Genomic DNA, 21,243 nt, shown 5'->3' on the forward strand with positions numbered 1-21,243 from the left:
ATCCACATCAACAGGGTGATCACTTTACCTTAGATGTTAGGGGGGTGGCCCGTCCCGGCCCCTGACGGCCCGCCCTTTGCCCGGGCTTCGCCCGGCGTCCCGCAAGACGGTCTCTCCACTGATGTTATAGGATGGGCGTGTGGGGCGGGGCACGCAGGGGTGCGCTGACCGGATGTCTCGTGGTCAAGCAGGGACTCCTGGGATAGTGAGTCCCTGCCGCGCTACCCCTGCAGCCTCCTCTGCTCTTCCTTTCCCCTCGGCGGCGGCGGCCAAACAGGTACAGCAGCGTTGATGGGTCACGGATGTCCACCCACACGAAGCGGCTCCCGCGCAGCGGGAGCGGCGAGCCGTAGAATTCTTGACAAAGTTCTTCCGCAAAACAGGCAAAGCAGGGAAAGATACTCTCACAGCGTCTCCCGCGTCTCCTCCAAGATTAGGGTCGCCTCTGCTGTCTCAGCCCCTGCGCCTCTCTGGCACCGGCCGCCCCCAGGTACCTCTTCTGAGCCGCTTCCTCACCGGCGACGGACAGGAAAGCAGGTAGTCTTGCCGCTAGCGCCTCCGGGCTGTCCTCCGCTCGTCAGCATGTTGCGGCGCCCGCCATCTTGAGAAAGGGCGCCTCGCGCCCCGGCGTTATCTTCCGCCCCGGGCGCCCCAGTCAGCGGTCCGGTGTCCTGCTCACTCCCTCTTCTGGGCGCCTGCTTACGGGTCCTTCCAGTTCTGGGCACCGTGTACCCCACCCCACGTCCGTGGGGCAGTTGTTCCCACCGGTGCACCTCTGGCTCACGGCGGATCTCAAACCGTCGGGACGGCCGGCCACTCCCGGTGCTACCTCGGCCCCTTCCGGATTCACCTGCCGTTCTCCGCACCGCGGGTGCAATCGCCCAGTCAGGCAGTGTTCTTCCTCCTCGATTATTCACCGCGCCGCCATCTTGTTCGGCGTCCTCCCCTCTCACATGAACGCCGCATATAACTCGGAGCTGCTCACTCCAGCGGCTCCGTTTGTGTGGAGCGGACCTCTTATCCCTCTCCAGGTGATCCCCCACCGTATTTGGGCGATTTTCCGCTCGTGTAGGTGGAAAGTATGTCGGATCTTTAGACGTCGGCCGGGAGCTCCCGGGAGACACGTCTAGTCTCGCATGCTGCTGGCCACGCCCCCGTGTTCTACGCAAGGTTGAAGGAGCTAGCAATCATGTGCACCCTTCTAGATGAAGACGATGAAGTTCGCGCTCAATTCATCCGAGGCTGTGCATCCTCTAAGCTACGGGAACAAGTCCTGCAACAAAACAATATGCCAATGAGGAACCTCCTAATGCTCGGCCGCTCCAAAGAATTGTCGAAGGCCAGAGCTGCGCATATGGACCCTAAACCGGCCATCGCTGTCAAGACGGAACCAGTGTGTGCCATCCGGACCGACTCCACAGAGCCGCATCCCAGAACTTCCCAGCAAGCAACCTCCAGGCCCGCACAATCGTCTCGTAGCCGCCCGTGTGGATGGTGCGGCGGCCCCGCCCCTCATGATGGAGCCTGCCCGGCGCAGAGCAAAACCTGCAGTGCCTGTGGGAAAGTGAACCACTTCTCAAAGGTGTGTCAATCAATGCCGAGAAAGAAGCAGAACGGCCCGCCCCGGAGGGTGCGAGCGATAGAACCGTCCCCTGACAGCCCAGCCAGCAGTGACACGGACAACGGCGAAGGTGACGCCGCTACCGTCCATGTAGTCAGGATGCTGAACACTCTTTCGGCCGCCCAGCCTGCCGCACCCATGTGCACCGTCAAGGTGCAAGACCAAGCGGTTGCAGCCCTCATCGGCACAGGAGCCGCCATTAACATCATGGCTGCCAGTGTATACAGAACCCTGCCAAATCCTCCGACGCTTTGTCCCACCAGAGTGCAAGTCTACGGCTATGGCAACAGGCGACCGCTCCGACTGTGTGGGGTATTCCAGGCGGACCTCTCCCACGACGCAGCCCACCAGCAAGCTAAGGTGTATGTCTCACAAGAAGGCTCGGGATTCCTGCTAGTGTGCAGGACAGCGCAAGACCTCAGCCTGATCCATTTTGCTCTCACAGTCCGGGCCAACGACCTTGACCACCTGTTACAAGGGTTCGCGAACCTCTTTAATGGGATCGGATGCCTGAAAGGCCCTGCTATTCGCCTTCATATAGACAGGTCAGTCGCCCCGGTTGCCCTCCGCCACCGGAGCATCGCCTTCCATCTTCGGCCCAAGGTAGAAGCGGAACTGCGCCTCCTGGAGCAAGCAGGAATCATTGAGAAAGTGAGCGGTCCCACCCCATGGGTGTCACCCATCGTCGTCGCAAAGAAGCCCAAGCAACCCGATGCCGTCCGCATCTGTGTGGACATGGGAATCCCTAACCTCGTCATCAAACGCGAGCGCCACCTGACCCCGACGGTGGACGACATTATCGGAGAGCTGTCCGGCTCAAAGTGGTTCTCGAAAATGGACCTCCGTTCAGGGTACCACCAAGTTCTGCTCCACCCGGATTCGCGTCCCATCACAACATTCTCCACACACGCCGGGCTCTGGTGCTACACTTGCCTTAATTTTGAAATATCAAGCGCTGCAGAGGTGTTCCAAAACATCAAGAACGTCCTCCAAGGGCTAGAAGGCGTCCTAAATGTCAGTGATGACATTCTCGTACACGCGCCCACACTGGAGGAGCATGTCCGACGCCTCCACGCTGTGTTCTCTCGGCTCCAGGACCACGGCCTCACCCTCCACCGTGAGAAGTGCGAGTTCCTGCGCAGGGACATCAGCTTCTTTGGATACCGTTTCTCGGACCAAGGGATAGGCCCAGACCCGGACAAGGTCAAGGATATCCAGGACGCCCCCGTACCAACATCAGTGACTGGAGTCCGCAGCTTCCTGGGAATGGTCACGTACTGTGGGCGTTCCATCAAAAACCTATCAGATCTGACTGGTCCCCTTTGTGACCTCACCAAGTCCACCAGCCACTGGATGTGGGAAGCAGAGCAGGAGGAGGCGTTCCAGAGTACCAAGGCCACCATCTCGGCTGATACGACCCTGGCATACTTTTTTTTTTTTGTAAATCTCTTTATTGAGCAAAAGAAGCAATCCACGTGTGTACAATGAGATAGGCACCGAAAAGGTCCCACATGTAGCAGTTATCAGTAAACCAACAATCGTACACAGGGTAATGGCAAATAAGCATGACCTAATACAAATTCTCATTATTGTGTGCAATGAAGACATAAGTTTGACATGAGAGGAAATGAAATCTCTGATAAAACCTAAAATCAAACAATAAATCATAATTGTGAGTACGTGAGAGCAGAGGGGTGGACCAACAAGCACAAGAAGTATGTAACGTAGCGGACATTGAGCAAGCGGTGACAATCAGCATAGCATATGGCAGCAGCACCGGCCGCAGCAGGCAACAACTCAGGAGGGAGTCGCCCTCAAGCGTGTAGTGACCATTAAGCAAATCCATACACACATCGCGCAGACTGGTCTAGCGCAGCGCCCCAGCGCCCAGCCGAAAACGCGGCCAAGTATCGGGCACCAGAGAGTGATCAGGCAGGCGGGCACAGCGTCCCATCACAGAGCAGCCTAGCCCACACCCTCCGGAACAATGGAGGCGATCGATCGAGCCTGTGTCTCCTGAGTTAGTTTCGCAATGTATGTGTGGTATGGTCCCCAAATGTCCAATGGCCGGGATGCAGAGGGAGGCTGCTCAGAGTATTCAGCACTGTTAACATTGCAATGGGCCAGGCTGCGGAGCCAAGCATGCACAGTAGGGGGTCGTCTAGCACACCAGTGCAATGCTATCTCCCGCTTGGCCAGTAGAAAACAAATGGCTGCTAGCTTACGAAGTGGGCGACGAAAGTTGACCACATAGCCAAGCAGCGCTATTTCTGGAGTAGGCACCAATGGCAATCCCAAAATGTCTCCCAGGGTCTTATGGACCTGGAGCCAGTAGTCTTGTAGAAGTGGGCAGGTCCAGGTTAGATGGGCAAAGTCGGCCTGCGGAGCATTACATTTGGGGCAGGAATGCGGTCTGTTTGCATCAATTTTGTGAGCAAGAGCCGGAGTGTGGTACACCCGCCTCAGAAACTTAAAATGTATGAGTTTGTGTCTGCTATTTATTGACACCTCTCTGGTGGCAGCGCAGCACGCCGCCCACTGATCATCTGTAATCTGGGTACCAAGGTCGCCTTCCCACGCGGCTCGCACCGCTGTATCCGAAGTGGGAAGCGAGGCCAAGCAAATTTTGTAGAGTTTCGAGACCACATGTGATCCCGTTTCAGATTGGATCATGTATGTAAGCATGGCAGCGTCCTCGGGGGGAAGCGGGAATGTGGGAAACTCAGCACGCAGCATGGATCTAATCCTAGTCAAAGTGAAAGAATCCATGAAAGTTCGGTCTTGGAACCTCAGGTCCTCAGTCAAGGAGAAAGCATGGCCATCTGGGAAAAGATCCCCGACCGTGGTCAGTTGGAATTTGGAGAGGGTGCGACGAACCACCGGGTCGCCAGTGATGGGAAGCCAGTGAGGGTTAGGCAACGGAAGCGCAGGGGAATACAACTGATCGATACGCAGCAACCGTCTCAGCTTCTCCTAGGCCCAGCATGTGGTGGAGACAGTTTGTAAATCTTGAGGGTCTCGGGGATGACTGAAGGGCCACTGGCAATGCCATGTCTGCTTCTGTCCGCAGATGAAGAATTCTAGCGTCCGGGTGAAACCAGGATTGGGCATACGAGCATTGCGCAACTAGATAATAAAGGAAAAAATCAGGCACTCCGAATACGCCGCGCTCATAAGGGAGCATCAATGTACGCCAAGCTACCCGGGGGTTTTTACCGCCCCACACCAAGCGTAGTAAGGCAGATCGAAGTTGAGTAAAAAAGACCCCCGTGAGTGGGATAGGGATATTGTTAAATAAATATAAAAACAGAGGAAGGACAATCATTTAAAAAATGGCAATCTGGCCAGCCATTGACAAGGGAAGACGGATCCAACGCTCCGTGTTGTCTTCCAGGAAGTCTAGTGCACGGCCGTAATTTAAACGAACAATGGACACCGTGTCTGAATGGACATGGATTCCCAGGTATTTCATGGAGTCCGTGTTCCACTCAAGAGGAAAAGTGCTCGACCATTGTGAGGTGGCTGGGGTAAGCGGAAAAATTACAGACTTGTGCCAGTTGACACGAAGGCCCGAAAAGTCGCCGAATCTGGTTATTTCCAGCAATAAGGGCTCCAGATTCGTTCGAGGAGTACAGACATACAATATCGTGTCGTCTGCATACAGGGAGACCAGGAGAGGGCCAGTGCGAAACTGGAGCCCTCGGTGGAGGTGTTTCTCCTGAAGATGACGCACCAAAGGGTCCATCGCCAGGATGAACAGCAAAGGGGACAATGGGCATCCCTGACGGGTGCCACGGGAAAGAGAGAAGTTCGCGGTGATAGTACCGTTTAAACGGATCTGGGCAGTCGGTGCTGTATACAGCAGTTCGACCGTTGTCACAAACAGTTCCGGCATGCCCATGCGACGCATGACCGATAAGAAGAGGGCCATTCTAAAGTGTTGAATGCTTTTTCGGTGTCTAAGAACACCGCTGCAGCTGGGGTGGCTGGGTCAATTCTGTGCAGAACAGAGAACAGTGTGCGCAAGTTTAGAGAGGTGGACCTGTGTGGAACAAAACCAGATTGGGCAGGAGAGATAATGGATCCCATCAGTAGGGACAGTCGGATCGTCAGGACTTTAGCGACCCTGGCGTACTTTGACCCTCTGCACGAGTCGCAGCTGGTGGTGGATGCCAGCCCAACGGGCCTAGGGGCCGTTCTGGCTCAACAGCAAGCCTGTGGTGAGTGGGCCTCAGTCGCCTATGCGAGCAGAACCCTCACACCCACGGAGCAACGCTACTCACAAATTGAGAAGGAAGCCATTGTGATCCTGTGGGGGTGCCGTCATTTCCACATCTACCTGTATGGACACCCGTTTGTGGTAATAACTGATCACAAACCCCTCATTCCGCTGTTCCAGGGATCCTCATCACATCCTCCCCCTCGGATAGAGAAGTGGGTGTTACAGCTCCAAGAATTTCAGTTCACGGTGGAATACAGACCAGGCACCCGCAACCCAGCCGACTTCCTATCGCGGCATGCCCGCCTGGTTACAGAGCCAGAAGCGGCAGAAGCCACGGCCACAGAAGAATACGTCAGGATGATCATCGAGAGATCCCGACCCCTCCCAATTTCCCTGGACGAAGTGGTACAAGCCATGAAGGACGACGACTGTCTTCAGATCGCCATCCAAGCGCTCTCCTCAGGAGATTGGAAGCCCCTCCAAAGTCCGACGCCATTTCGCACCACGGAAGCACAATCCACGCTGAAAGCCCTGTACCAAGTGCGCAACGAACTGTCAGTCTCCACAGAAGGTTGCCTCCTAAGGGGGCCTTGCCTCGTCTTACCTGAACGCCTGACTCATTAGGCAGCTCTCCTAGCACAAGGTGCGCATCAAGGGATAGTGAAGTCGAAGAGTCGCCTTCGGAGTAAAGTCTGGTTCCCCGGACTAGACCGACAAGTGGAATCCGTTGTCCAGCAGTGTCCTGTGTGTCTGGCGACCAGCCTCCCAAACCGTCCTGCGCCAGTGATCACCGAAGATGGCCCCACCTCCCCGTGGGAAAGAGCCAGCGCGGATTTTGGTAGTCTGTCAGGCGGAAAGTACATGCTGGTTGTCGTGGACGACTTCTCACGGTACCCGGAAGTGGAGATTCTAGCTTCCACCGCAGCAGTTGACGTCATACCCAAATTGGAAAAGTTGATAGCCACCCATGGCCTCATCAGAGAAATTCGCACAGACAATGGCCCACCCTTTACCAGTACTGAACTTTCCGAGTACTTGTTGTCCCACCGAATTACCACCGAGTGAGCCCCAGGTGGCCCCAAGAGAACGGAGAGGTGGAACGGCTGATGCGAACACTGAACAAGACGATCCAAATAGCCATCGCTGATGGCCAAACCCTGGAGCTGGCGTTGTATCACTTCCTCCGAGAGTATCGTCTGACCCCGCACTGCACCACTGGCATCCCCCCAAGCCGCCTCTGTTTCGGCAGAGCTGTGATGGATACCATCCCGCATCACCCGGCGTGGGCAACGTCTCCATCCCCACCAAATCAGTCAATGGACCGGTGAACAAAGACCAACCAAGACGCATCCCGGAGAAGGAGGGCGGAAGATAGCCCTATTGTGGTTGGCGACCAAGTGTTAGTGCAGGACCGCCACCCCGGCGGGAACTTCCGGATGCCTTTTGAGTTAGATCCGTGGACGGTGACTGGGATCAAAGGCACCATGGTCACTGCCTCCCGTGGAGCAGAAAGAGTGACCAGGAACATATTGTTCTTCCAGAAGGTTCCCCTGGATGACTTCGAGGAATTCCCAGCACCCCATGAGCCTAACCCCGAGGAGCCAAGTTGCCCGCAGGAGTCCGGAAGAGGCAGCAACCATCGCCCGGCCCAGAGCAGAGAAGACGGCCGAAACACCCCGAGTCCAGAAAGACTGCTATACCAGGAAGCTCAAGACAGCCAGGAGACCCCTGAGGCAGATGGCTCGGCGGACATGTTTCTGACCCCTCCAACTAGAGACAGTCAGAGCCGGTACAACCTGCGACCCGATACGCGGCCGTACCAGAGGTACCAAGACTTTGTTGACCGCTGTGAGCTAGCGAGTGAAGAACCCTGACAAACCAAGTAAGACTGTTCCACAAATGTTTTAGTTGTCAGAGACTGATGATTTCTTGTTTCACAGTTTTGAAGTATTTACCCCGTTAGTGGTGTTTTGCTCTTTTGGGTAAAGGAGGAATGTAATGTTGTCCGTGAAATGGACCAGCCCACCAGACACGAATTGTGAGGGGGGTGGTGGTTGATGACCCCGAGGGCGTACAGATAATGGGCTGGCCCAGCGTCTGCACGCAAGTGGTTTAATAAATAGCCCAGGGCACTGGGCGTGGCTAAGTTAGTTGCTGGCCACTACTACAGCATATGTGTGCCTGTGTCTCCTTCTGGCAGCCCTGCCACCCACAACACCACACTGGCTAAAAGACCCTGTAGATATGTAGATTATGTGTATAATTTTACTAAAATAAATAGATATTGCCTAACACCAGACCAATTGGTTTTGTCTAAGCTTGATGATGCTACAATTGTTACCACTCTCCCCACATTGCCACCTTCGGTTCTGTAACCCTGACGAAAAAGTCGATGCGGCTATTAGCATAGCCTATCTTACATGACGAAATGTACGACCAGAGCTGCCGACTTTAGAATACGGAAACGAAGTTCGAGCCTCGGCGTCGGCTCAGCACCCTGTGATTGTGGGCAAATCACGTAATCTCCTCGCGCCTACCTACCCAAAAATATGTACATGTCCTTGTGTAAGGTAACTTGTGCTCATATAAGGAGCTCCCATACTTACGATTCGAGTTCGCGCTATATAACACTGCAAAAAAAAAAGTATGGACATTTTCAAACTAGACCGCACAATTAGAGAAAAAAAATTACCGGAAGCGCGACCATCTTAGCTGTGGCTTAAACCAACAGTGTCCTGCGTGTTGAATCCTCTTCTGGTACATTAGAAGCCTGTACCCACACCCAACATGTCTGCCACTTACACAATCTCGCCTATGATGAAACCGTCCAGCATGGCCGCCAGGACGTATACACGGTGACACACCCCCACTGGCTGACAGCCGTAACAGGGGTCATGCTGCCTGCCAGCCTAAGGCTGCGTTAAACCCGGCACGCGCAGGAAGACAGAGGGCGGGACTTGGACCCTGACTGTACCGGCAGCTTGTGCTGTCTCACCTCACTTGCCATCGGAGGCTGCCCATACTTTACAGTGGCACCATGCTGCTGTCCCTGGTGTTGCACACCTATTCCTTGCGCTACCTACTCCCCACAGCCGTGATGATGGGTTCGGCGCCCACATACTTGCTGGCTTGGGGGGTCTGGCGCGTTCTTTCTTGCATGCTGCCCGCCCGCATATACCACCAAGTGGATGACCGTCTCTACACCCTGTACCAAAGCATGGTGCTCTTCTTCTTCGAGAACTACACCGGCGTGCAGGTGAGTTCTGCCACACCCACCCGGCTCAATCACTGCGCACACCCACTGTGGCACAGGAGACGTTTATCCAGCTTGGCACAACCCACGTCCATTCTAGTAGGAACCAATACACCCAAGTTACTTTTATTTAGATCCCGCTCCCCACTCATAGAACTAATTATTGGGAACTTTGAAGGCCATGTTTAATTAGGTGAGAGTGTTGTTCTTACGCTCATCCCTTCCTCCTCCTAACACAAGCTCTCTCAGCAGCACGTGGAGACGCGTGTGCTTCTTCCGGTGCTTAAGGCCCACAACCCACCCCCCCCCCCCCCCACACACACACACACACACACACACAGTGAAGGTCATGTAGGTGTACAGGAGCACATTGCGTTCTTTGCACGCTGGTTGCAGGGAAACCATGAGAGACGAAAATGTATCGCAGTAGCATAATTCATGAAGTAGTGAAAACACAGCTGTTTAGTGCTGAGTGTTGCATTTTGCCGGACGATATATTTAGGGATGGAGTAAGTGTTGGAAGCTAGCAAATGGCGATTTTCTCAGTTCTTGTTTGGGGTAAAGGGTACCCAGCGAAAGCTAAAATGCACGAGGTCTCGAAATTAATTGAAGGGACTTCCTCTGCGTAAATAAACAGTGGCTGGCTCAGGTAGTAAGTATGTAGTTTAAAATATAGCCTGAACCACGTTTTGGGTTGGCATTTTTGACTTTCTATTACCTATTTCTTGTAGGATTTTTTAATTGATCCTTTAATACTGGTATACTTTTGTGATTTCCTTCAAATGCTTTTTCATTACACAGTGATATTATATATTCATTTACTGATGCAGTGTAGCAGATACGTTGACTAAATGAGATTGCTAGTTGTTTTAGCTTGTGCAATATATCCAGGACTATAAGCCCAGTGTTTGCCCATCTCTGTCTGCGTTGAGTATGAATACGAAAATTGAGTGGTGACTATCATCTAGCTCCTTGATGGAACAACAAATTTAAATGTTCTCAGCTGACTGTTGGTCTCTCCCCATTGGTGTAAGCACGGCACATCTCCAACTCTAAGATTATGGGTATGGTTTTGGAGTATTAATAGTACCTGAAATTGCTGATGAATGGATTATGTCTGCGCTGTACACCCAAGGCCTAAAGCTTGCTGTTATGATGGAAGCCTCATCACATTTTGTAATGCTTGGGTTCCACTGCTAGAAGATGACACACTTTGTGTTTTTTATTTTTTTACCTACCTCGAAGCTCAACAATAGGGAACACCCGTTACAAAGGTAGTTGACCATGTTCTGTTACAAAATCTGTTGGTGATGGGTTTTGGTTGAGTGAACTGTCGTAACCCTGAGGTGCAAAATCTGGTAGCTCAAGGTGAAGAGAAAAATATAGACAAACTGCTGCCTAAGCAATGCCAGGGGAAAAAAGTGTTAATTTGCACCAAAATAAAGCGTAGAATGTGGTGTGAACTGGCGGGAGAGCTATACACTCAAAACCTTACTGCCACATGGGCAGTCCTGTCCTTGATTAGTACACAGGTGCAGGAGAATGTCTGAGGTATTGTTCATTAATGTCTCCCTCGACATAGTGTAAGTAAAGGCTGTAAATTATGCTTACAGCATTCATTGGCCAATATCAGGCAATTGGTGAGTGCCATGTGTAACTGGAATGCATCCCTGTATTCTGCAACTTAGGGTTGCAACAGTGTCTTGCGGGAAAACATACACATCTCCCACTTCTCAATGTGTATTGTGGGATGAACCCAAAGTTGTACAAATATGGGGAGTATGTGTCACACCTGAATTTATAATAGGATTATGCAAATACTGTGACACACCATGAAGTTAGCAAGGAGAAATAAAACGGTACATCATCCAAATCTTTGCTCAGAGTTGAAACTTCCTGGTGCTTTTAGGGCTGGGGCAGGATTACGCAGGCTTGTTCCTCTGCAAATCCTGTTGGAAGGGGAAGGAGAAACGCTTCCCTTGTGGCTGGATTCCACTGCAGTGTGCAGGCCGGTCGCTTGCTCTGAAAGGACAGAGCAGGGTTGCACCCGTGGTTGGAGGCTGCTGGTCCTCTACTGTGAGCTCTGATTCCAGTGGACAGGGCAGGGTCGCGGTGGTCCACTCCAGTCCATGGTGGTTCAGATGATCTGATTTCCTCAGTGGCTGGTACAACAATCTTTTTGCTGGTCTGGCGTTAAAAAAGGGGATGAAAATCCAGAGAGAAAAGGCCTCTTTAAAGGATCCCCTTCCTGCCCCAGCACTCACATGGTGTCACGTCACCCCCAATTACTAAATTTTTGAAAAGTGAGCATGCATACATCTTTTTCACACTAGTGTGCATGCTTACTTTAACCCCACCTTTCGTGCAAAAACCAGAGAGAGTGTGTACCAGGGCACAAAAGCAGAGCCCAATAGTGATCCGTTTCGATGCCCCCTTTTAAAAACTGTCAGTGCTCACCACCGGCAGTACCTGGCTGCATGTTAGCAGCTCCCCATGTGGAAAAGCAATGCCGGCTCCAGCAGGAGGCGGGGAGCCGGCTGTGACCATGTAGGGATTGGGGACCCCCCCACGATCCCCAACGAGAGGCCAGGCCCCGGGAGATGGGGTCCCCTAGGCCATAAGTGGCCTGGGCGGGGGGGGGGCATTCGTCCCCCCTTTCCTCAAAAAAAGAAGAAAAAAAACGAGGTAGAGCCCCGGGTATGGGGTCCCCGGGTCTAAAAGAAGCCTCAGGAGGGGGGGCCACGGAGCCCCTCTCCTTGATAAAAATAAAGTGGTCATGCCCCGGGGGATGGGGTCCCCGGGGTCGAAAATGGCCTCTGGAGGAGGGCTCACGCGCCCCCCCTTCCCGATTTTAAAATTAAAAAAAATTATAATTAGGGGTCTGGCTCTGGAGGATGGGGTCCCCAGGGCCCAAATAACAGTAAAGGAAGGGGGGCAACTAAGCCCCCCTTCTAAAAAATAAAAATAAAAAAATAAAAACCCGGCATTGCGCTGGAGGCCCCGCCCCCTCCCACCAACACTCTGCAAACGTGCCCTGTGGCACGTTTTAAGATGAGGAATTTCTTCCCCTACAATCCTGGGGGCTAACTAGCCCACCAGGTACCTCCAATTAGCACCACAGGGCTAAGTTGCAGAGAGGTGGTCTGAGGCCACGCCCCTTTTTACACCTTTCTGCAAAGCAGCTCTGTGGCGCTTACTGGAGGTACATGGTGGGCTAGTTGACCCCCAGAGACCCTTATGATTGAAGAGGAATTAATTCCCCAACTTAAAACGCACCACGGGGCACTTTTGCACATGGTGAAGGGAGGGGGCGGGGCCTGAGGTGACATGTGTGCAAACACGCCCTGGAGCGCGTTTTAAATTGGGGAATTAATTCCTCTTCAATCCTGAGGTCCCCTGGGGGCTAACTAGCCCACCAGGTACCTCCAGTAAGTGACACTGCGCTGCGTTGCTGAGAGGTGGTGCAGGCCGTGCCCCTTTTTACACCTCTGCGCAACGCAGCTCCCTGGCGCATACTGGAGGTACCTGGTGGGCTAGTTGGCCTGCAGGGAGCCTCAGGATTGAAGAGGAATTAATTCCCCAACTTAAATTGCGCCACAGGGCGTGTTAGCACACATGTCTCCTCAGGACCCGCCCCCTACCTTCACCATTGTGCAAACGTGCCCCCTGGCGAGTTGTAAGTTGGGGCATTAATTCCCATTCATTACTGAGGGTCTCAGAGGGGCAACTAGCCCACCAGGTATCTCCAGTATGCGCCAGGGAGCTGCGTTGCAGACGGGTGTTCAGAGACCGCGCCCCTTTTACACCTCTCTGCAACGCAGCTCTGTGGCTCTTACTGGGGGTACCTAGTGGGCTAGTTTGACCCTAGGGATCCTTAGGATTCAAGGGGACTTAATTTCCCAACTTAGAATGAACACAGGGCGCGTTTCACAGTGGTGAAGGGAGGGGACGGGGCCTGAGGTGACGTGTACAAACACACCCTGTGGCGTGTTTTAAATTGGAGAATTAATTCCCCTTCAATCCTGAGGGCCCCTGGGGGTCAACCAGCCCACCAGGTGCTTCCAGTAAGTGACGCTGCGTTGCCGAGAAGTGGTGCAGTCCATGCCCCTTTTTACACCTCTGTGCAACGCAGCTTTGAGGGGCTTACTGATGGTACCTAGTGGGCTAGTTGGACCCCAGGGACCCTCAGGATTCAAGGGGACTTAATCCCCCAACTTACAACGTGCCACCGGGCGTGTTTGCACACATGTCACCTCAGGCCCCCCCTTCCTTCACCAGTGTGCAAACGCGCCCGTGGCTCGTTTTAAGAGGTAGTTTTAATCCCCCTGCCCTATTATATACTATGGCTTACAGAGGAGGGCATGCTAATCGCAGGGGTACCCCAACGCATAGTGTTCCCTAGTGTATGTAGGTGTTTTAACTGTATTCTAAGTGTCTTTTAGCATAGCACTGGCTCTAGGATGGGTTAGTCAGTCAGTTACCAGCAGCACTCATCTGAAAAAGTTGAGGGTACAGGATGATTTTGCAACAAGGCCTCTTTCTGCTCCTCTGTTATTTCTTTCTGCTCGTCTTCCTTTTTCCTGTACTTTTCTTCATCTTTGAGGACTTCTGTTGGTTCTTTCTGCATTTCTTTTGCTTCTTTCTGTGTGTTTTTCTTCTTTCTTCACATTTCTTACCTCTGTAGGCACTGGTAGAAACTAGCATTTAAAAAACACCTTAGAAATTCACTTAAAAAAACCATAAGTTTCAGGCATGTTATAGTTACAAATTAGCATTGAAACAACCTTTTGAAATTCACTGAAAAAAACATAGGTTTCAGGCACGTTATAGTTAGGAATTAGCATTTAAAAAACCTTAGAAATTCACTGAAAAAACCATAGGTTTCAGGGGTATTATAGTTAGTTGGATATTTCACTCGTACACAATCATTGAAATTCCCCCGTTATAGTTAGTTCAGCTAACTATAACTTGCGCGCCCGCAATGCACTGCTGATGACATCATATATTACATCACTCATGACCTGGTCATTGACATCACTCATGACATCACTCATGACATCACTGATGACATCACTGATGACATCTCAAGTGACATCACTGATGACATAATCCTTGTGATAGAGTGGCATACCTCCTCTCATCCTAATCTAACCTTTGATACACACACTCAAAAATAGAAACTAACATTTTCAAAACAATGGACATACCAATACCATTTACAACACACCTATTCAGTAATTCCAAGATCTACATACACATCCACTCATTCACCAACAGTCCTATACAGTCACTCATACATGTACTCACTCATCATATATACTCATACACCTATACATCCTGTTACACACCGCCAATCATCCATAGTTACTCACACACAGTCACTCATGCTAATAAAGAATCAAACATCTATTTACTTGCATATACAGTTATACACACACCACCAAACTCACTTCTACAGAAACTTACACATACCTACTCTTTAAATCAATCACTTATATAAACACATACTTATTCTTACAGGAACTCTTCCAATCTCTCACTCGCATATACTCACTTATATACACAAACACTCACATATACTAGTTTAAAATATATGTAGTTACTCATAAAGACACAGTGAGTGAATGACTGTCTCAATAAACACACCCATACACCCACTCATCCACCCATACAGTCCAGCACACATACTGTCTTTAACACATACAAACAGTGACACACTCATTCATGCATCTATTCACTAAGTAATACCCTCCACTGAACCATACAGACATTCAGACACTCATACTGATACTCGAAAAAACAAATAATAACCAATATAGACACTCATGTAGCTACTCACCAACCCATGCAGTCACTTATACACAAAGTAAGAGACTGCTTTTAAACATTACCCAATAACCCATGTATTCACTAAGATACAATTAATCAGTCCGTTATACAATTAACTTTACAAAAAAAAAATCATCCATTTAGACACTTATATATCCATTTATTCTTCCATCGACCTTGAGATGTACATATATAAAACATATTTAGTTTTCGGAAAAACACACATTTGCTGGATGATGTCATCAGTAATGTCATCTGTGATTTCATTTGAGATGTAATCAGTGATGTCATAAGTGATGTCACTAACCATGTCCTGAGTGATGTAATATGTGACGTCATCAGCAGTGCATTGCGGGCGCGCGAGTTATAGTTAGCTGAACTAACTATTACGAGGGAATTTCAATAGTTTTGTACGAGTGAAATATCCAACTAACTATAACGCCCCTGAAACCTATGGTTTTTTCAGTGAATTTCAAAGGTTTTTTTAAATGCTAATTCCTAACTATAATGTGCCTGAAACCTATGTTTTTTTCAGTGAATATATATATATATATGTGTATATATGTGTGTGTTTTCTGTCCACTGACTGGTATAAGCTCATGGCGATGAACAGAAAAAATTACAAGCATTGTCAAAGCCAATGGTTTTTAGTTATGCTGCACAGCATCACTGAAGTTAAACAAAACCTACCCAAAAACCTTTTATGCAGTCACTGCGTCATTTTGTAGGTATGCATGTGCCTGTCTTCAAAATGATACAGGAGCCGTTTTTAGGTCTCGCCTACGCAGCGTGCATGCGCTGCATAGGAAAAGACCTTTCACAATGGCTACAGCTTTGCTGCCAAAACGTGCACACATTGCATTGCTTTGAATGCAACGCGTGCACGTTTGGCGATTCCCTTGCAGGAGCGAGCTTTCAAAACATGTGTTAATTACAAACATATGGTTCGTGCTCGCTCCCGCAAGGGAAATAGGCGCAGGCCTCCTCCTCTCTCCCCTCCCCCTGCTGGCTTCTCCTCTCCTCATCTTCTTTTTTTTTTCCCCTTCAGCGCGAGGCGTGTGTTTGTTCTTCTTCGTGTCTGCAGTTCGCCGGTGTGCAGTATGAATGTCTGTGGGAGTTGTTGCCTACTGTTATTAAAGACATCTACTGTCTCGCTGAACTGTTTTGCTTCGTGGCTACGCATTCATATTGGTCTTCGCTGTGTTATGTTTCCCCTGGGCTCTTAAAAGATGACCCCCTTCCCTCTGAAATTGAACCCCTCTGTTTTTACAACTGTTCGCACAAATTGGAGAACTGAACATTTCTGTTTCTCAGCGAGCCGAATGGGGATAAATGCACCGACACTGCAGAGTCTGCACTTGCCAACACACAACCTTGTTCCTTGTATTCACAACATAATGTGACTTTGAAACTGCCTCTTGCTCTTTAAGGAAACTCGCTCGATCAGTGTTAAATGGCTCTGCTCATCTGTCTCTTCAGTCACACAAATATATTACAGATTTTCGTTAGTGTAAAACGTGAAAATTACTGTACAGCAGTGCTTTGCATTTGCAATTTCTGCGCTTTCAATGGTTGCCTCTTTTGAGGCTTTCCCCAAACCCCTGTTAAGGAGCACTACCAAATAGAGTGAAAAACAATCCCTTAGAAGGCGTTGGTCGACTCTCTTAGTGTTTCTGCTCTAAGATGGAAATAGTTTACGCTTGAGGAGCCGTGGATTTCGCTTGGGGATTAGACTGTTGAAAAGTTCATGGTGAAAGTATTGATATGAATCACATTGTAGTTTTATTTGTAACATTGTCTTTTTTACCATACGCGCTGATATAGTAAAGAACGCTTTGCTAGGCCGGATGCAAAACCATTTGACTGCGTTCAGATTAATAGGAAGTACAACAACTGTATATTGTGGTATTCTTTAAAAAAACAAAAACTAAAGGTTGCGCCATACCAGCCAGTGATATATCAAAAAACAAGCATTGGCATAGCCAATAGGTCTCGCCTTTGGAACATTATAAGTGTTTAGCCATGAAACAGTTGATGTTGCACCAAGGATATTTTGCTGCATAATTATATACTTATAAGGTCCCAAAGGCGAGACCTATTGGCTATGCCAATGCTTGTTCTTTTTAGTTACCAATCTGAGTTGGTTTGGTTACTAAAAAAAAAAAAAGAAAATGCACAAAGGGGACGAGGGCAGAAGCAGCACAGCTGGGTAGACACTGAAGCAACTCTGGGGCGGGTGGGGGTGATGTCTAAGCAACACTGTCAGGGCAGGAGGCACCTAGGCAAATGAGAGGAGGGCGGGGGAGAAGCAAAAGCATCACAGGACTTACAGCATCACAGGAAGGATGGGAGGTACTTAAAAGCAATACAGGAGAGCGAAGCCGAAGCAACACAGGGTTGGGGTAGAAGCCACATGGATGTTATGTTATGTTATGTTATGTTAAAGAATTTGTACCGCGCACGTACACCGAGACGGTTTCTTGGCGCTCATAACAGACATAACAACTGAGGCAGGGAGCACTACTCAAAGGCCAACTTAAAAAGGTGGGTTTTCAGGGTTTTTCGGAACAAATCATAAGAAGGGCAGTGACGAAAGGACACAGGGAGGGAATTCCAAAAGGTGGGGCCTAGAAAGGAAAGCCGAAGGCCACCGTGTTTTTTTCGGCGAATGGATGGAATACAGAGAAGATTGTCGGCAGAGGATCGAAGGTGACGGGATGGGAGATATCGCCTGAGTTTGGAGGAAATAAACTCGGGGGCGTGGTTGTGAAGGGACTTAAATACAGTGCAGCCAAGTTTAAAGGAGCACCGTTTGGCCACAGGGAGCCAATGAAGGCTCTTCAGAAGAGGAGAGACATGCTGATGTTTAGGTTGACGAAACACCAGGCGGGCAGCCTGGTTCTGAAGTAGCTGAAGTTTTTGAAGCTGGTAGGCGGGAATCCCCACATACAGGATGTTAGAAAAGTCAACCCTGGAAATGACCAAGGCCAAGATGGTAAGAATGAGTGCCTCTCTGGTTAAGAATCTGCAGATCTTGCGGATCCTGCGCAGCTGGAAAAAGCAGGATGATGTGACTGCAGAGATCTGAGGTTTCATAGAAAGATCCTCCGAGATGATCACTCCTAGACTTTTCACAGTACTGACTGGACGAGGAGGGGCACCAAGGGAAGATGGCCAAAAATTGTCATTCCTGGGGTTGGTGGAGCCGCCCACCAGGACGAGTTCCGTTTTGGACGGATTCAACTTAAGTTGGCTATGAGCCATCCAGTCAGAAATACGTAGCATTGTGGTTTGGATGTTAAGACGGGAGATAGGGGAAGTGTCCAGGGGAAAAATCAGTTGCAGGTCATCTGCATAGTTATATATGGTGGCTGGGGAGTGGCGAAGGGATGCCAAAAGTGGTTGCATATATAAATTGAAGAGGAGCGGGGAGAGGGCTGATCCTTGGGGAACACCGCAGGTGAGGGGGAAGAAAGGGGCGGAGAAGGTGGAGAGGTGGACAGCCTGGGAGCGGCCGTGTAAAAAGGAGCGAACCCACTCAAGGGCGATCCCGCGGATCCCGGCGTTGTTGACACGGTCGATCAAGATGGTGTGATCGACCGTGTCAAAGGCCGCCGACAGATCTAACAGGACAAGAGCCTGGGGGATGTTGTTGTCGGCGCCGGTTCTAAGAGTGTCCATCACTGCAGCAATCACCATCTCTGTGGAATGTAGTGGGCGAAAGCCAGCCTGATGAGGGTCCAAGAAGGAGGAAGTTTCCATAAAGGAGCTGAGGCACTTGGTTACATATGTCTCCAAGATCTTTCCCAAAAAGGGGAGGAGAGAGATGGGTCGGTAGTTACTCATCACGAGAGGGTCTGCGCTAGGCTTCTTCAGGATGGGTAACACAATGGCCTGCTTAAAAGCCTCAGGAACAACCCCTGATGTCAACGAAGAGTTGAGAAGGGCCAGGGCAGGATCAGGGCAGAGCCTAAAAATTTCTTTAAAGATGTGAGGAGGGCAGCAGTCCCTAGGGGAGCCAGAGCTAACTTTGTGGAGGAGGCTATGAAATTCCGTGATAGAAATAGGAGGGAAGGTATGGAAGATCTGGGCATTTTCCGAAGGGAGAGGAAAAGAATTGGAAGGAGAGGGCGGGGGAATGTTGTTTTTGATTGTGGAAATCTTGTCTAGGAAAAAAGAATTGAGCTCATCACACAGAGCCTGGGTGGGAGCAGGCGGGAGGGTGATACGGTCAGGGAGGGAGAGCTCATTGACGATAGAAAAGATGTCCTTAGCTTTTGAAGCCGACTCCAGGATCCGGCGTGAAAAGTAGGAGGTCTTGGCTTCAAGAATAGAAGATTTGTATTTATTTAGTAGAGTAGTGAATTCAGTCTTGAGTGCAGGGTCGTACTTCTGGCGCCAGCGGCGTTCAGCCTGGCGAAGGGCCAGCTTATCAAGTTTGAGCTGGTCCGAGAACCATCGCTGAGCGTCGTGGGGGCGAGAGATTTTAATCGACTTTAAAGGGGCTACAATATCGGCAGCTGCCTTCAGCCAGAGCTCAAGAGTAGAAGCTTGAAGGGAAACAGATTCAAGAGCAGAAGGGGTTGAGGCTGCCAAAAGCGAATGGAGAGTAGTCATATTGGCATTTTTCCAGTTACGGGCCACAATGCCAGCCGGGCGCAGAGGACGGTGAAAACTGGGCAGGTTAACAGAAAAGGAAACAAGATAATGGTCGGACCAGGTGCAAGGAGTGACCAGGGGGGGCGACGAGTCAAGATTAGCAAGCCAGACCTGGTCAAGTATATGGCCCTTGCAGTGAGTGGGAGTGAAAATCAACTGCTGATAATTCAGACTGGTAAGAGTTTCCGTAAACAGTTCTGACAGTCGGCTCTCTTGGGGATCTGTAGGCCAATAATTAAAGTCACCCAGAAAAAGAATTCTGGAGTGGTTTATAAGAAGCTGAGAAAGAAGTTCCCCAACTAAAAGAGCAAAGGAGGGCATATAAGTGGGGGGTCTGTACATGAGAACACAGACAAGGGAAGTGGAGGGTGAACGAAGCAGAATGGCAAGGGTTTGAGAGTGAGGGATAGGGGTGCAGTCTAGCATGGAAAAGGCGTGTTCTTTGCGGATGATGGCTGATACCCCGCCGCCAACTTGCCCACCGGGCCGATTAACATGCAGGATATAGTAGCCGTTAGGAACAGCGGCTAGGATGTCGGGTACAGAGTCTTCCGTCAGCCAGGTCTCTGACAGGAAGAGAATGTCTACCTTGGTGTCATCTAATAGATGGAAGATCTCGAGTTGATGTTTTACCATGGAGCGCGTATTGAGGTAAAGGATCTTAAGGGTAACGATAGTGGGCGTCGGGGACGGGAAGTCAGAGGGGACGGGAGGAGGAACGGGATCAGGCGAGGAAGGGAGCGCCGTACAGGGGGAGTTAGAAATACTGCAGTCTTGAGCCCTCCTGACGGCCTCAGGGGGCAACGGAACCGGGTGTTGTAGAGAGCATAGGTCCGCTGAAGAGTAGCGGAGCGTGGGGGCAGAGTGGGCGACCGCTGGGCGCGGCCCGGCGCGGACGGGCGCAGACGGGCAGGACTTTGGCTTGACTTCGGCGCGACGTCGGCGCTCCCGCTGCGCTCGTCCGCTGCGCTTCCGCCATTCCGGCATTTTATATGGGGAGGGCGTTTAACCACTAGCCCGCTGACCTGCACTGTGTAAGGCAGGGCGGAAGTGGGGAAATGAGGCGGGTCAATGGCGCTCTGCAGGCGACCCTCCGCACAAGCGGCACTCAGCCGAGGCGGACCGGGGTCTGGAGCGTGATGAAGCAGGTAGGCAGCACTCGCTAAGCGCGAGAAAGTAAAGCACAATAAAATTACAGTCACAGTTTTAAAAACACACGATGCAAACAAAGGAAATGCGGAAAGCCGCTTTAAAAGCTATTAGTCAGCTCAACAAGTTGGTGCAATGAGGCGAGTAATCTGCACAGCCTGGGTCGCTGTGTCTATCAATGGGGACCCACGAAGCACCAGAATTTATATAGGGTAGTCAACAACCGCTAGCCCGCTGACCTGCACTGTGTAAGGCAGGGCGGAAGTGGGGAAATGAGGCGGGTCAATGGCGCTCTGCAGGCGACCCTCCGCACAAGCGGCACTCAGCCGAGGCGGACCGGGGTCTGGAGCGTGTTGAAGGAGGTAGGCAGCAATCGCTAAGCGCGAGAAAGTAAAGCACAATAAAATTACAGTCACAGTTTTAAAAACACACGATGCAAACAAAGGAAATGCGGAAAGCCGCTTTAAAAGCTATTAGTCAGCTCAACAAGTTGGTGCAATGAGGCGAGTA

General features: G+C 50.6%; 1 protein-coding gene and 1 long non-coding RNA gene across 2 annotated transcripts in view; one reads left to right on the forward strand and one right to left on the reverse strand.

Annotated features, from left to right (window-relative positions):
* LOC144762694 (uncharacterized) overlaps positions 1 to 8,648 on the reverse strand; it is a 121,662-nt gene extending 113,014 nt beyond the window's left edge. Inside the window, exon 1 of the long non-coding RNA XR_013596128.1 lies at positions 8,536 to 8,648. This is a non-coding gene — a long non-coding RNA (uncharacterized LOC144762694). The remainder of the gene's footprint in view (positions 1 to 8,535) is intronic.
* A 13-nt stretch (positions 8,649 to 8,661) lies between these two features.
* The window catches only part of AGPAT5 (1-acylglycerol-3-phosphate O-acyltransferase 5), a 520,893-nt gene continuing 508,311 nt past the window's right edge, over positions 8,662 to 21,243 (forward strand). Inside the window, exon 1 of the mRNA XM_078647934.1 lies at positions 8,662 to 9,099. Within this exon, the coding sequence (XP_078504060.1) occupies positions 8,881 to 9,099 (219 nt within the window). The 5' untranslated portion in view covers positions 8,662 to 8,880. The remainder of the gene's footprint in view (positions 9,100 to 21,243) is intronic.

Source organism: Lissotriton helveticus, chromosome 6 (genome assembly GCF_964261635.1).
Source record: "Lissotriton helveticus chromosome 6, aLisHel1.1, whole genome shotgun sequence".
Taxonomy (NCBI): Eukaryota; Metazoa; Chordata; class Amphibia; order Caudata; family Salamandridae; genus Lissotriton; species Lissotriton helveticus.